General features: G+C 35.2%; 1 protein-coding gene across 3 annotated transcripts in view; it reads right to left on the reverse strand.

The window, feature by feature from the left end:
• RANBP9 (RAN binding protein 9) overlaps window positions 1-17020 on the reverse strand; it is a 54517-nt gene that overhangs the window by 5546 nt on the left and 31951 nt on the right. For all 3 annotated transcript variants that reach the window (XM_058178774.1, XM_058178775.1, XM_058178773.1), the window contains exons 4-12: window positions 12746-12913; window positions 9367-9389; window positions 8136-8320; window positions 6297-6409; window positions 5426-5534; window positions 4438-4628; window positions 3534-3681; window positions 2671-2792; window positions 639-790 (exon numbers count right to left, since the gene is read on the reverse strand). In XM_058178774.1, coding sequence (XP_058034757.1) covers window positions 639-790; window positions 2671-2792; window positions 3534-3681; window positions 4438-4628; window positions 5426-5534; window positions 6297-6409; window positions 8136-8320; window positions 9367-9389; window positions 12746-12913 — 1211 coding nt within the window. The remainder of the gene's footprint in view (window positions 1-638; window positions 791-2670; window positions 2793-3533; window positions 3682-4437; window positions 4629-5425; window positions 5535-6296; window positions 6410-8135; window positions 8321-9366; window positions 9390-12745; window positions 12914-17020) is intronic.

A 17020-nucleotide genomic window follows, 5' to 3' on the forward strand; every position in this document is an offset into this window, starting at 1 on the left:
GGACCGTTAAAAGGAGATGATTATGATGGTTTCTGCTTGGTAGTTCCTTGATTATTGTATTGTTTCCTGCTTGATTATTTCCCTTAGTTAATCCTTCCTTATCTGGATGTTGGCTGTTGGAGAGGATATGTTCTGGTCTTTTTGTTTCCTTCCTAATGTTTTCATTGTGTCTTTTGAATAGCATGTAAATGTAGTTTATTTATATGGGTCTACTGATGGCTGATTTGTCTGAATGCCAAGCTTCCAGATATCTATAACATTTCTGGATTTAGTTTTGTCTAGGATTCAAAAGAGACAGTAAAAAAGCTAAGGAGGAAACAAAATGACCAGAACACATTCTTCTCTAGCAGCCAAACACCCAGATAAACAGGGATAAACACCAGTCAAGCAATCAGGCAAAATATGGTATCCTAATCTAGGAACTACTGAGAAGGTAGCCACATCCCCATCAAAACGGGCAGGAAAAGCTACTATATATAAGTAGGGTGCAAACCTACTTATTGCATTGACGATGTTACCTAGCTGGCTAATGAAATACCTGAAAGCAAACTACAATTTTCCTCTACATTGTATACATGGAGTAGAATCTAAACCCACCATATGATTAGCAATTTCTATATAACGGTGACATGACTTACTTTGAGCATTTTCTTGTTTTGTGAGTTTTTGCCACACTCCCTTCTTAGTTGTTCACTCATAGCTTGTAATTCTCTGCCAAAGTGAATCATTCTTTCAATAGCAGCTTGGCTACCACCACATAGTTGGCGTCTTAACTGACTGGAATCCACCTCTTTAAGAATAACAAGGTAGTAATTAGATAATGAAAACAATGCAGGTATGGGACATGTTCAAATTTCAACCAGTATTTATATATGTAGCATATACAGTATTTATATGATTGCTGTACATTATGATAACATAATGATTATTGCTTTTTTTCCCTCTCTCTCTAACAAGCCATCTCAGACAGTTATATGAGAACTTCCCACTAACTGTATTCCTACAATGTAAATTGGTCTGGATAGTTAGTATAAAAACATTCAGAGAGTTTGAATGTCAGTTGAGGATTTGTCTGTATCTCCCTAGTCTAAATCCAACACCTCCACCACTATGCTATACTACCTTCACAGGAACCTTTGTATGACACACCAATTGAAAAAAATTCAAGGACGCAAATGCCCAGGAAAAAAAAATGGTTTTACTGCTTTTCTGAAATCACCAAGCAATACAAACACTAACCAATACTTTGCAAAAGAGTTCGATAAAGCTGAGACCAAAGCCAAAAGCTCTGGCAATCTGAAGATCCTCTGCTTCTCTGGAATATACATGCCCGAAATATTTTTTTGTGGCTTGGAGAAAGGGGAAGAGGTTAAGTAATAAAATAGCTTCCTTGCACCTGAGCAACAAAGGCTTATGATATTATTCTATTCCTATATAAAATAAAGAGAATCAAGGCAAATTGGAAAATCCTTCAAACAAAACTGCTGTTTTAAGCCTCTTATTAGGCCCATTTCAGTCCTTGTGTAAAAAATGCACATGATCTTTTTGCAGGTTGCAAATGTTGCCTACAAAAGGGGTGTTAAACTCGCGGCCCACGGGCTAGATATGTCATGTGCTGGCTCTGCCCCCGCCTGGTTTAGCTAAGGGAAAAAAGTCCCAAAACATCACATGACGCTGCCGTGTCGATGTACGTTTGACACCCCTGCTCTACAATATAGCCTCTGAATATCTAATTGTTTATATCTGTTCACAGCTTTTTGCTATATCCCAACTCTGACCTCTGAAAATTCAACTGATCAGTCATAGCATTGTTTTCTGGTATTTCTACAAAATACCAAATCTGTATCTCAAATAGTAAGACAGCATACAAAGAACTACTAAAACCCTACCTCACAGCCTGTTCTGTGGACTGTAATAGTTCTTTTTCTAAAACATTTGTAAAGGGTGTACTGTAGCATCGTTCAGTTTGTGTCTTTTCATTTCACATCAGCCATTTGCCAAGAAAATTATGTGGCTGATGCTAAGACATGCTATTCAACCCAGAAGAATCAAATGACGGTGTGAAGAATAGAATATAGAATAGAATAGAATAGAATAGAATAGAATAGAATAGAATAGAATAGAATAGAATAGAATAGAATTTTTTATTGGCCAAGTGTGATTGGACACATAGAAATTTGTCTTGGTGCATACCAAGTAGCATCAAACTCCTAAGCACATCCAAGACTCCATTTTGTGTTGTGTTTGCCTAATCAAACACAACACAAATGGAGCTTATCCCCATTTTAATAATCTGATTCCATCAGTACTCTGCAGCTTAGCTGAGCCATGGAACTGACACAGGTAAGGTATCCAACAAAAATAATGCTCCAATTCAAATATTTGAGATACTTAGTATATACCTACTCAGAGAAATGTGGCCTGTAACCTCCAGGCATTTTGGACCTATTCTCATCAGTATGAACATGGACCAAACATCTGGGGACAAAATATCTAGGGGATACCATGCTGTATGTATGAGGTATACTTTGCATAAAATATTTTCATGATAACGTTAAATGTATAAACTGACATAAGAGTTAAGTATCATTATTTGGAAATCATTTTAAATAACAGTAATTAAAAAGCAATCTTTGCAAAGATAGATAGGTAAAAAAAATCATTGCAGACCCATTTCTGTGTCACATTCTTCCATTTCATGATCATGTTTAGAACTACCATTTAAGAAACCATTAGATGATGTCTCTGCAACTCCATTAGAGTAGTGATCTGTTTCCATGTCTACATCATTGCTGTGAAGAAAGTTATGGATAATTTTTAGAATTGGATCTTATTTATAAATATTCACATTGTAATCTACAACCTCAATGTGGCAGAAGACCACCATTATTTTACTATATATCTACAATACAGCTAAATTCTGCTTTGAGCAGATGATGTAGCCTATGGATGGGGAATCCGCTGACTCCAGGTTTTGCTGAGCTATAGCTCCCAGCATCCTGCAGTTCTTGACTCTTTCAATAGAGCCTATGCTAGAGTAAGACAGCTCTTTTCTTACCCTGTGCTAAGATAAGAGAATCAATAAGGAAAATCTTGCAGCTCAACATGGTGTTAAATGCATTCTAGAAAAATCCTAAAAAATGATAAAATATACAAAATAGCCCTAGCTCTAAATTTTAGGGAGATCAAATGAAGCCATGGGCTTTCTTGCTGCTCTCCTTTGCAATCTGGAAGTTGGCTGGCACGCTGTCTACCCATGCATGATGGGGGATGGAGTTCTTGTCATGATACTTCACCTATTAACATTGTCATATGTTGTCCTTGATATACACACGAGAATTGATACTAAGCTACTATCAACCCAATTCTCAGTAGCAGCCCACTTCCATCTCACCAGAGTGATACAGGAATACTGGTGTGTGGGTGAGGAGAACAAGGAAAGAGTGGAATAGAGTACAATAAAGGAGAGCAGAAAAAAAAACACAACAGCTAAGCGAAAAAGAATAGAACTAGAGAGAATCACATTTATGTACCTGGAATAGTTGTTGATCTGTTGTGATCTTGTTACATTTATATTGTTGAGTTCTGGTACATTTAAACTGGTAGACTGATGTTTACTGTGACAATATGACTGATGAACTTTGTTTGATATTACTCCATTACTGCAACTATTTTCAAAACCTAAAAAAAGGACGAAGGAATCAAATGATGTTTTGAATTATTAGAATGTGTTCTTACATGATTACATTATATGTACCTTGTATGCATTAACTAATGCAAGCTACATGGACATACCTACGCTATAATCACATAAGAATACAACTTATGCATCAAGTAATATAGAATAAGATAATTTAAAATAAATCCTGGTTCTTGCTTCAAAATACCTAAAAACCAGTCCTACTCAAATGATACTTCTTTCCCAGAATGTAGTACCATAAACAGTCTGTGTGGACAAACATACTATAAGAATATAGAGGAAACTTTCCTTCTTCTAGGTACACATATCACGACACGAATTTCTGAGGGATCTTTATTGTCACAATGAAGGCAATGGTAACACCAATAGCAGTTTGTTGAGTATGCCTTCTTTCTCTTTTTCCTCCTGCCCCATTTCTATTGTTTTTCAGAATTTCAGAATATCAATTAATTTTTATTAAATCAAATATTATTGAAAACAAATGACATCACACAAAACAAGAACTCCTCTAGTTTAAACTAGATCATATTATGGAAACTATTCATATAAGTTCAACCTGCATTGGGGATAGAGTATTATAAACAGCTGGTAACCCATGATACTGGCAAAAAGGGTCAGTTTTTTCTATTCAATATTCCAGGCCAGGATGCACAACACAAACTATTCCATGTACTAAGTGACAAATGAGTCTAAACTCTGAAGAAGATAAGGAAGCGGCATGTCTTCTTCAAACTCACCAGAACAGTGCGTGCTACTTCCTTTGCCCGTTGATAGACTATGGATATTCATTCCATGGCTGGGGCTCATACTAGGACTACTAAATGATCGTGGACTAACAGGATAGCTATCTTGAGATTTTGGACTGTGGCCTCCTAGACACCGTACTTCACTGTCTGTACCATTGACCATTTCTATAAACTGACGTACCCTGGAAAACATGGAAGAGAAGTTATTTATGAAGATTAAACAGTAATTTTAAAAACAAGCTTGCAGTATTAGCACTATACAATGGGGCTTACTGTTAGACAAATAGCCAATTTTGCATCTATTTAATTAGGTAAGTGTCTAAATTGATGTATTAAAATAATGAAATAATAAAGGAAAAAATCTTCTTCCTTTCCCATATTAGAGAATTAAGCAATGACAACATGCATATCCAGAAATATGTTCCATTCCATCAAATCAGTTTTGCTTCTTGGGGGAGTAACTATTACAAGGTGATTCTAGGCTTACCCTTTCACTTCTGGGAATAAAAAAAAAACATTTTGACAATAAAAAATGAAATGGTGGGACACAACTCTGTAGGCAAAACAATGAACTGCAGCACTGACATTATCTATGGGCAATAGACGTGTAGGAATCAAGACTCAAATAAATGAATGGTCATTGGCACACTTCACAAATACCGGGTGTAAGGAGATTCTATCTTCATCTAATGATTTACTGTAGAATCAATGTAATCAGAAATGTTTTGTTTAAATTTTAACCTAGTTTTTTAATTGTTTTAATCTTGCTTTAATTCTTCTAACTTTTAATTTTGAGATTAAAAAATAAGGCAAAGTTTGGAGCCATTATTTTGTTACTCATTTGGTGAACATAACTATGTAAATTCCCAGATGATCTGTAAAGTAATTTGCTGCGATAGGAGCTTGAAAACCATAAAATGGACACACAGGGACTCCCCGACTATTTATTTCCAAATATCTGCATTACATAAAGACTCACTTCAAAGCAAATAAAAGATTAGGATTTCTTTCTAACAGACTTGGATACAACTGCTGTGTTGTTTCAATGGCCTCTCCCATTCTTCCTGCTAGGACCAGTTTCTGAATTCCTATTAGCAGAAACAAAAGTACAAGTTTAAAAATGTATATTTCAGGACCAGTTTATGCAACAATTGAATACTTTTGGATCTCTCCTCTCCAGTCTTGGTAAGAGTCTGTATTTCTTTCTTTGTTCTGACACTATTGATATATTCCTTGGGTCCCACAAATTTATTTCTAATCATGTTTTATTAAAGTTGATGAATTACATTTAACTTTGATCAAATGACTAGGATCTAAAGTTAATAATTAAACTAAAAGGATTCAGATAATTGTTTATTTTTAATCTGCTTTAGTTCTAATACAGTGCTGTCAAAAATATATACAATACCAGATAGCTTTGATCATAATTATAAGCTATATATCTATTAGTCTTGACAATGTATATGGACTGTTTTAAACTGCAAATTGATATTAACTAATAATAAAGCATGTAAGCATTACTTTATTGGAAGTGTCCTAAAGAAATTTCTACATATTGTTTTTTTTCTATCAGTTTGTTTATTCCGCTGTTTTTATAAACACATAATATAAATGTGAAAAAATGAAATTAAGCAAATAACCATTATTTTTATTAGATAACAATCCTATCAATTTTTTGTGCATAATAAATTTCTGACAAAACAAAGTCATGCCTCTATTGATTATTCAGATATTTAAAACAGCGATCAATCGATCAGAAATCCAAAGGCCAATTAAGAAGAAGCATTTCTATATCTATTTAAATATTTAAATTCTTTTAGACTTAACATCACAGCGCTATTTAAGCTTACTTTGTCTATTTTTAATGGAAGCTAATTCTTCTAGTACAGTCTGGTCAGTAGATCTAGCAAATGCCTCTGCTGTTGCACAGTATCCATGATGTACCAAATAAGATGAAACCATCCTGTAAAAGAAAGTTAATACAAAATATAGCATGGAGGCAGCTTTACGATTTAATCCCGCTGATTAGGCAATTTATTTACAAGTATTTCTTTTCCTTGAAGATTCACTTCAATACAAACTTTTTTCAGCAGGTTACGTAAATTCACTTTGAATAAAATGCTACATTTATTCTAACATACACTGTTAAAAAGAAAATATATTATAAAATATAACAACATAAATAAGAATATAATGATATGTATTTACAAGTTATATGTATTTAACTTTTCTCAATTTAAAATTGGATACATATGTATATTTAAATACATATGTACATTCAGTTAATTACCGGCTGGAACCTAATAGTTTAAACAGAACATTCAAGAGTGCCAAAGATAACAAAGACTACAAAATGGAATTACACACAATGGAAAAATTGTTTAGCACAGTGAGAGATGTGGTAGAAGCAGTAACATAGTGATGTGTAACACACGTAATAATGTGCATGCAAAGAGTATTCTTTGTCCTAGACAAAGTAGTTCTGGATATTAAAGAGGAAAGATTATCTGTATTCTCTATCCATCAAATTTATCCAAGTGTGTCCACATAACTCTTGATTCAAAAACATACTATTAGTTACAAATGGCTTTGAATGAAAAGAAGCAACAGTAGGTAAATGGCATGTGTTAATTTAGCTTTCACTGAAAAAATATACACAATTTTCCGTCCTCAAAATCAAGCAAAATCAAACCTGCAGTATACTCTTCATAAAATAATTAAGAGAAAATAATTCTACTCATCTTCCCATCAAATTACTAGAACAGTATCTTCTTAATCCACTTCAGTGCTAACAATTCACAATAACATGGAATACCTATCATGATTGTGAAGAATCCATAATGACAGGATTGCCAAACAGAACTCTCTGCTTAATTTGCATGGTATGGTATGAATTAAGGCATGTACAGTTGGAATTAGTGATTAGTCCTAATTCAAGAACATCTAATTATCCTTTCCTGGTACGTGCTGCATATTCTATTGAAAATATCAATATGACGCATGCAAAGCTTAAAAGAGCAGCACTTAAATTAAAATGATTTTGCCAACTACATTTGCATTTTATAGATCACTTTTAAACTTGAAATTAGCGCACATACAATAATTCTAACATTTCCAAGCACAAAAATAATTCAAGATGGTCTCCTAAAATAGACCTTTTAAATTAGAAGAACTAGAACAAGTATGGACCAGAAATCAATGCAGCCACCACCAAGTTAATGAGAGTTGTGCAATGCTTCAGATATGAAGATGGGAAAAGTGCTTTGCAAGCAGTATGTGCGTATGCACATATGTGTGTATTTGTGAGATATACCATCTGTCTAAAACTCTTTAAAAGAATTTCTTTTTCCAGGATCACATGGCTGTCCTCAAAGCAGCCCTTAAAAAATTTAAGAAACTCCGTAGTACCCTTTTTCCTTCAAATCCAAAGTGCTGCACAGCCCTACCACATACAAAAAATGAATAACATTTATTCAAAGGAGTTAAATGCAAGGTTTTACATGGAGATAACTACATCAGATAAAATTACCCTCTCAGGAATAAAAATCATATTTTCATGTCTTATTTCACTGCACAAACGTACAAGAAATATAGAACAAGATTTGCGGGACCAAAATGGACCAGTTTTAAAATCTCCCAAATTTGAATAGGAATTTAAACAGACACTCATTATAATCTTCAAATCATACTTTTGGATCATCGTCTGCCATTCTCCTTCCCGATCTCCTATAGGGAATCTATCAATCTGAGCCTGAGTTTTGGTTCTCCATTCACGCATATAATCTTCAATGTCAAATACAAATGGATGTTGTCCAAAATTAGCATCCACTACTTCTCCAGGTGTTTGAAGTCCAACTGTGGGGTATAGATTTGGCTGCAAGAGATAATTACAATATAAAATTTAATCGTACAAAATGCAAATAATTTGAAGTTAGCATTAGAACCATATAATTAAGTTAACTTCTGCATGCTCCACCAACAGAAAAATTAAGTAGTTAATGTTTGAGGTTCAAGGCTATTTAAAAAATCCTCAGGAGGAAAAATTTCACTCAGTGAAACTTGCAGAGTTCTTGCCAATCAGGATAGGCAATAGAGACTTGATAATCTTATGAACTGAATGAAGCAGCATCTATCTAAGTTTCAAGAAGTCTGAAGCAGGCCTGTGTCTCCAAGAATAAAAAATTATAAAAACAAAGTTTTTTTTTGTAATGAACAGGTTGATAAAACAAACATTCTAAAATAACGTACTGCTTTTTTGGGGTGGTGGGGTGGGGGTTAACATGGTGGACAATGTTTTTCAAATCTACCAGAACAAAAAACCTAAAATCAATACATTCTCATAACATTATGTAGATGTTATAGTACCATTTTTCAACCTGGATGTCCTCTAAAAATGTGGACTTTGCATAATGAACAGCAGTATTAGTGCTAAGAATTCTGGAAGCAGAAGTCCATCCATCTTGAGATTGGGGAGGACCAGAATTGGTATTAAGCTACCTGCAGTACTTTTATCTCACTACTGTGCATAAAAACTAGCTATTGTTGCCTAGAGATTTCAGCACAAATTTTTCCTCTTGTCAATACTTCTTTTTATGTGTATGAAGATGCCAAAAACCTAATTAGAGACCTTTTATATGCAAAGGATGTGTTCTACTGCTAAACTTAACATTTTATATTTGCAAATCCTCCAGATAAAACATCAAAAGTTAGAAATACACAACTCCAAATGGTAATCATAATTCCTTAGAATCTTCTGCCATTATTGTAAACAAATGTTTATTAAGTAATTTTGATATTTTTAAAATGCACTTTGCTCTTATGATTTAAAAAAAATAGAACTAACTGAAAAATGCATATTATATAAGCAAGGAAAATGCTTTTTGGGCACAGATATTTTATACTTTAATACAATGATCTTACCGGCAAGTCTGTAAAAGCAATACCTGTAATCAAGAAATATTTAATTAAAACCTGAACTGTCACAGTCAACACAAGTCATGCTTTAATGGTCTTGTAGTTAAAATATGTCTCCATAAGAGAGAAAATATTAACAGCTATTCACTTCTTTTTGCTAGAAAATAAATTTATATAGGCAAGACATCCAATAGCAACCACATTCCATTATTGATATAATTACATTTGTAATAAACAAGTCCAGAAAGCACAGGATTGTCAAAGTATTTATCAAGCACCAATTTACCAAGTGAAATTCTTATTTTCAGCTTCCAGAAAAGCTATCTGAAAAGCTACTTTTTAGTTAACTCTTATGAATCATACTTCTACTACTGTGTACCAAACTGCAAAGGGTTACCATTCTGTCCTTGCTTGTTTGTTTATCAAATTTGGCCACCACTTTCTCATAGAAAGTGACACTGAACAGCATACAAAAGTACAACAAAACAGATATAAAACAATTGTTAACCTAAAGCAATTAAAAATAATTATTAAGGAATCTTAAAAGCTATAATATAATAGTTCTGTATAAAAACAGAACTAAAGAAGAAAAGTAATAGACTTTTGGAGCAATAGTGGAGCAACCTTTGAGTTCACCCATCTCCCGGCGTATCCAGACCTGCTGGTATAACCAGGTCTTAACTATTCCACTTAGGATACCAAATATATTATTTAAATTTTCAAAGTAATTGTAATAAACCTAACCTAGGATGTTTCTCCAATGCTTACTTTGTCCAAATTTAAACAAATACAGTATTATTTAAATATTATATGATATTATGACTAATAAATGCTTTGTTACCAAATTCAGTGGTAAAATAACCGCTGTCTCTTATGTAGCATTCCAGCTAACATTTTCTGCTACTACAGAAATGTAATTCTCATGTGGCAAGTTATTTTAGTTTTATCATAAAGACTGCACCTTATCTAGTCAGATATGAAGGCAGCTGTTTTCCCTTTCTAATATAGTGGTGCTTAAATGTTTTGAATCTTTTTGGATTTTCAATATTTCTGTATAAATATGACATAAAATGTGACTTCTTCTCCACAAAAGTTTTAGAACTGGATAAAATGAATCCAATTAAACATATGAGTCAAAAATATTATTCTTGTTCATTTTTATTGAGGAAATGATCCAAAGCCACATAATTGTATATGCGCTTCTAGGATAATCAGTTCATTTGAAGGGAAAATTAAGATCAGCTCTTTCAATCAATGGGATGATAATCAGGTGTTTGTGTGTGTGTGGGGGAGTGTCTTGCCTAAGGAACAATGTTCTGGGAATTCAGAATCTGATCTTCACAGCACAGGTATGTAGAAACAGTTCAGACAAAGGCCATTTCTGAGGATCTCTGAAAAACAGTTGTTAATGCTCACCAGGCTGGAAATGTTGTAAAACTATTTCCAAAGAAAGCAGATTATTTATATATGGAGGCAATTCTCCAGAAGATCTCAAAGAATAGCAGTTTGTTAATAACTTAACAATAACTTAACAAACTAAAGGCCTCTCTTGCATTGCCGAATGTCAGTATTCATGAGATCACCATCAGGAAAACACTGAACAATAGTATGCATGGCAGGATTGCAAGGAGAAAGCCACTACTTTTCATCAATATGGAAGCAAAAATCTTAGCAGAATTGTGTATTAAAATCTCTTTCTCTTTTCTCCATTGATCCTAGTTCTAGAGAGTCAAGACTGAACTCCTCAAAATCTGTTTGATATCATTCTCAACAGTTAGATCTGAATGCCACAGTCAATTACCTGTGGTGGGTTTTTTAGCTGAAAAAACTTTATACCTTCAAGCTATTCATTCTACTTTATTTGCCAGCATATTACCGGTAATAATGCCTTCACTTTGGCTCATTTCAATACTTCACCTTCAACATTATTAGATGGATGCTACAACAGAATCCCATTCACCAACAGAAGCCAGAAGGAAACTGAGACCGTAACTCTATATTTTTTGTTGTCTCTCCCACAGTAACATACATGCGAGAATATTTTCACTTTCTCTCAACAAAAAATTAAATGTGTTATGAGGGAGAGGAAATTTTTCCTGCTAAAGGGTCACAATCCTGCCATTAATAGCATAGTTCTCAAGTTTTTATTTGCAAGGATTTCCATAAGAAGGGGTAAAGTGTCTTAATTATGAGGAGGGACTTTTTTGTTTTGTTTTGAACTTGTAATTTCAAAGGTTTTACACAACTGTTTGATTGCTTCTGTTTAATTTGTTCACTATTTCAGTGTTCCATATTGCTTGACTATAATTATATTTAATTAATACAAATCCAACTCATCTCTGCTATATAGATTTCAAAACTCTGGGTTATAATGGCAATGTATTATCTAAGATATTAGCAATTCATATGAAAATGTAATTGTTCTACTAAATGCTGTGTATTTTATCTAACATTTTCAAATCAAATACAATATTTTACCTTAAGAAACTGCCCTATAAAATTACATCTATTGGTTTTTCATTTTTGTTGAGGATGAAAATTAAAACTTTAATGCTTTCACTGTACAATATTTACTACAATTACACATGAAACCAAGGGAAACCAAACTGGGAAACTATCACATATCTGTTCATTTCATGTTTTTTCACTGAATGTATAATTCCACATCCTTATTTGTTTAATTAAGCTGTACTGAAAAATATTTAACTTACTCAAACATTAATTTTTGAGATAACCAGAATAACTGGAAAGCAATGATATTAAAAGGCTATATTTACAATAAAATAAACTATATAAATTTCAAAGCTATTATCAAATTGCCATTGTCACTGATACTGACAGATCATAGCACCAACAAGTAACAGCAATTGGGTACTGCTTGTATTTAATTTTTTCATGTATAGTGTTTTTATTGTTTTTATTTACTCCCCTGAGTCACTGGTTTGAAATGGGTGTGCTATGCAAATGAATGAATGAATGAATGAATGAATGTTTTCTGAACTTCCATTGATAAAGATCAGAAACACTTTCAGAATTCATTTAGTGTTTCAGGAATGCCATTCCCACAGAACAGAAGCATTTCAAGCATGCTGCTAAACTGTATTTTCATTTCAAACTAATAATGTTCTATTCTTTTAAAATGGACAACTGTGGATATTACACTTCTCCAAAACAGATCATAGTCCTCAAAAAGGTACTAACAAGGACCTTGGTTGAGAAACTAAGACCTGTTTGAGCCAAACTTTAACCATTATATTTTTGGTGTGTTTTATTTTTTGGTTAAGCTCTGAATCAAAATTACATATGTAAAATTTGGAAAGATGGGTCAAATTTGCTATCAATCCGTATTTGATATTTTCACAAAATAGAATAATTTTTTTCATACCCAAACTATGCCCATTCTTTGTGTAGAAGCAGGTATTGTTGATAAGGTTTACACAACAACCAATGACATCACCAGTTGTAAATGTTGGACCATAGGGCTGTCCAGTTCCGGAGGAACAAAATGAGTGCCCATCATCTCCATGGTAACCATATGAATGTTTATCCCAACCTAAAAACAAGACAAAAATAAGTATTTACTATATCATAAAATGCCCAGAAATACATTGAGAGCTGCATCTATATTTAATTATTCTTTCAATAGATTCAAATACTATATCAAATCCTATTAGTTTGTTTAAGGCTGTATGCAAACTAAATGTCTGGACTGTGTCAACCTCAACATACAAATTTTTTAAAAAAATGTTTTATAAAGGCAGGAAGACAATCATTGTGCTTTTGAGCTCAAGAAACAGAAAGTACCATGGATATATAAGTTAGCTATATGTATTTGCAACACTATGAACTATTAGATAGGAAGAACGTTTATTTATTTATTTGCTGTAATCTAAATTTTGCTTTAATCTAAACAAAAGTATAATTAACTTATAGAATAAGATAAATATGAAAGAATATTAAAATAACACAGTAGTAAAATCCATATCAAAACAAAATAACAACACTCCAAGGAGTAGCCTAAAGTTTCCAAACTTAGCAGGAAAGTCTCCGTCACCACAAAGTTATTCCCAAAGTTTAATTGATTTAATTTAATGGCTTAATGGATTTCCAAATGGGAAAATAGATTAGAGCCATACTGACCTCATAAAGACTGCTGTTCCAGAGAGGGGGGCTACAACTAAAATGGCTTATCACTATGACCCCTGGATATGACATTTCCTAAGGACCCAGAGATACTCTCCCTTTTTAGTGAGTTGAAGCCACTAGAACAGGGGTAGTCAACCTTTTTATACCTACTGCCCACTTTTGTATCTCTGTTAGTAATAAAATTTTCTAACTGCCCACTGGTTTCACAGTAATGCACCATGTATCGTCATCTGCACATGCCTCTCGCCCATCGTGGATTGGGTTTGGGGGGAGGGCGCCAGCTACCAGCTCTGCTTGTCTATTACAGCTGGGTGGTGTTGGGGGAGATGCACAAGCTATTCTGGGACGAGGCTCTTTTGTTTGCGGTCGCACTATAGCGCCATTTAGTTTCACTTACGTAACGTGAACTAAACATGTGCGGGCAATACAAATAGTATATTTTCAGAAATTTAAATTGTCACAAGGAATTTTATGAAAACCTAATGAAAATATTTTTAAATAATGCTATGAAATTTTTTTAAAAAGTCGTTTAAATTAAAAAAAGGAAAGTGCTTCAGTATTGGACAAAACCCCTACCGCCCACCATGAAAGCTGGAATGCCCACTAGTGGACAGTAGGGAGCAGGTTGACTACCACTGCACTAGAAGATGATCCCATAAATATCAGTACCTAAGCCATACAGAGCTTTAAGGTAACAACCAGCACTTAAGTTACACCCAGAAGAAAACGGGTAGTCAGTGAAGCTCTGGCATTACAGGTGTTAAACAGGAAAAGTTAAAGGCTCCAATCACTTTAAAAGTGCTGCATTTTCAACCAGTTGAAGCTTTGTGGTAATTTTCAGTGACAGCCCCATGAAAAGCATATTGCAATAGTCTAAATTTAAAGGTGACCAGGCATGAGTGACTATGAGCAAGTTCTCCAGGAAAGGGCTTAATTGGTGCACAAGATGGAGTTACACAAAGGTTCCCTTAATTATAGTTGCCACCCATTCATCAAATAATTTGTCCCCTGATTCAGCACAGATCATAGGTTATAAGGTTTGGCATGTAAAAACTGACTGTGAAGTTCTTGTTCAATGCATGATTTGAAAGCAGCAGAAGAGATACTGAAATGTTCTCTTAGTACCAGCACTTACCTTCCCTAGCAGTTTGCAAATGTGAGCGCACGCATATGCTTCGCTCTTATGCGCTACCTCTGCACATGCACACAGCCTTCTGCGCATGCACAGTAGTCGCACATTACATTCAGGCGGCTGGGTGGAGCTTCCCGCAGTCACCGCTACTGGTTTGCGGGATCTGGACAGAACTGGCTGAATCCCACCATTGCTTTGTACCTAGGAAACAGTATTCTCCCCTTCTTCTCTTCCAAAGTCATCTTCTCTAGTGTCAGTTCTATTAAGATTGTTATTGGCCTATTCATCAAGCTGTTAGGTTGAAATTTCCAAAGTCGTTTTTTCTAGTGTCAGTTCTATCAAGATTGTTATTGGCCTATTCATCAAGCTGTTAGGTTGAAATTTTCTCACAGTACTATTTAGTTGTATCAGCCTTATACAAATAAATTAACAGAGTTTAGAAATCTTCAGTAAACTGACTTTGAAAATGAACCTGATTCTGGCATTACAACATGAAACTGTGTGCTACAGCTGAGGCTAGACAAGCATAAAAAACAGATGACGTATGGAAAGTTATATATGACAGCATTCTGCATTTGCATCAATAATCTGCTGAATTTTGTAGGAAAACAAATGATTAAAATGTGATTCAAAGTAATGAAATTAATTAATGAAATCAATTCTTCCTTTCTCATTTTCCTTTCCAGTACAATTTTTAGAAATGTAAAGAAATGCATATAAAGAAGATTATAAATATAATGATTTATTCAAGAACAATTCTCCAAAATATGTGTATATAGCTGTTGTAAACTTTTCAGACCAGGAATGTTTTCTGCATTTCCTCTGCTTAAGGACAGTTAGAATACACAGTGCTGGGGATAAAATCACAACCAATCTTAGAATATATCAGTTATGTAATTATTATTTAAAATGCATTTTAAGATAATTTTTCCTATTTTTAAACTAAATCTAGGATTTACAATGTTACTAACAGTGAAGAATGGCTATAAAAACTAATCTTGATTTTTAGACTATGGTTTGAGAAAATGTTAAAAATGTCAAATAGTATCATCTTAATTAATTCTTACTAAAAATCCAAATTAGACAAGATGTCTCTTCAATGTTTACATTACCTATTTTCCGCCACTGAATCAGGGGTGGGTTCCAAATTTTTTACTACCAGTTCTGTGTGCGTGGCTTGTTTGGTGGGCATGGCTGTGGCTTGGTGGTTATGTGACTAAGTGGGTGTGGCCAACTCGAAGTCACTCAAGGTAAGGTGGGGCGGCACCTTGCTGTGAGTCACATCGAGTTGGCCATGCCAACTCAGTCACATGACCGATGCTGCAGAGACAGGGTGATTTCCTATGTACCTCCCCCCCTTGGGCTGACAAAATAAAAGCCTGCCTGCCAAGCAGCCCTGACTAGAAAATGGGGAAGACAGGTGTGTGTGTATGACCCTCCACAAGGATTTGGAGGCAGATACCACACCTCTGAGGAAAAGAGGCGGCGGTGAAGCCCTATCACCTAGGAGAGGACCACGGAGGGACACGCCACACGTCCATCGCCCGTGCTGCCGCTACTTTTGCTCTTGGCTTCTTGGTGCTCTTAAAGTCAATCTTGAAGAGCTGGAAGATGTTTCCTTATCCCTGAAGACGGCAAACTCATTCCTGGGAGCGTCAGACTAGCCCCTGAATATATGAGAAGTCTTGGGCAAAGTTCTTCCAAAGTTCGGCCAAGTCTTCTCCTTCTCAGCCTCTATCACAGAGCAAACACGCACATTCTTTGGAAGAACTTTGCCCAAGACTTCTTGTATATTCAGGGGCTAGCCTGATATTCCCAACAATGAGTTTGGTGGTGATCTAAGGAAATGTCTTCCAGCTCTTCAAGATCAACTTTACGAGCGCCGAGAAAGTGACAGCAAAAGTAGCGGCAACAGGGGCATGTGTGTGTGTCCCCCTCTGCGGTCCTCCTCTCCCAAGTGACAGCCAGGGCTTTGCCGCCACCTCTTTTCCTCAGAGGGGCAATGTCTGCCTCCAAGTCCATGCAGAGGGACACACACACGTCCGTCATCCCCGCTGCCGCTACTTTTACAGTTGGCTTCTCGGTGCTCTTAAAAGTCGATCTTGAAGAGCTGGAAGATGTTTTCTTAGATCGCTGCCAAATTCATTGTTCATTGTTCTAGCCTTCCAACTCTTCAAGATCGACTTTAAAAGCGCCGAGAAACCGACAGCAAAAGTAGCGGCAGCGGGGGTGACAGGGGGGCATGCATGCGCTTGTGTAGGTCCCTTCGCAGCCCTCTCCTGGGTGACAGCCAGGGCTTCACCGCCACCTCTTTTCCTCAGAGGCATGGTGTCTGCCTCCCTTCACATGCGGTGCACATATGCAGCAGCTCTGGGACATCCG

The sequence above is a fragment of the Ahaetulla prasina genome, chromosome 3 (assembly GCF_028640845.1).
Source record: "Ahaetulla prasina isolate Xishuangbanna chromosome 3, ASM2864084v1, whole genome shotgun sequence".
Taxonomy (NCBI): domain Eukaryota; kingdom Metazoa; phylum Chordata; class Lepidosauria; order Squamata; family Colubridae; genus Ahaetulla; species Ahaetulla prasina.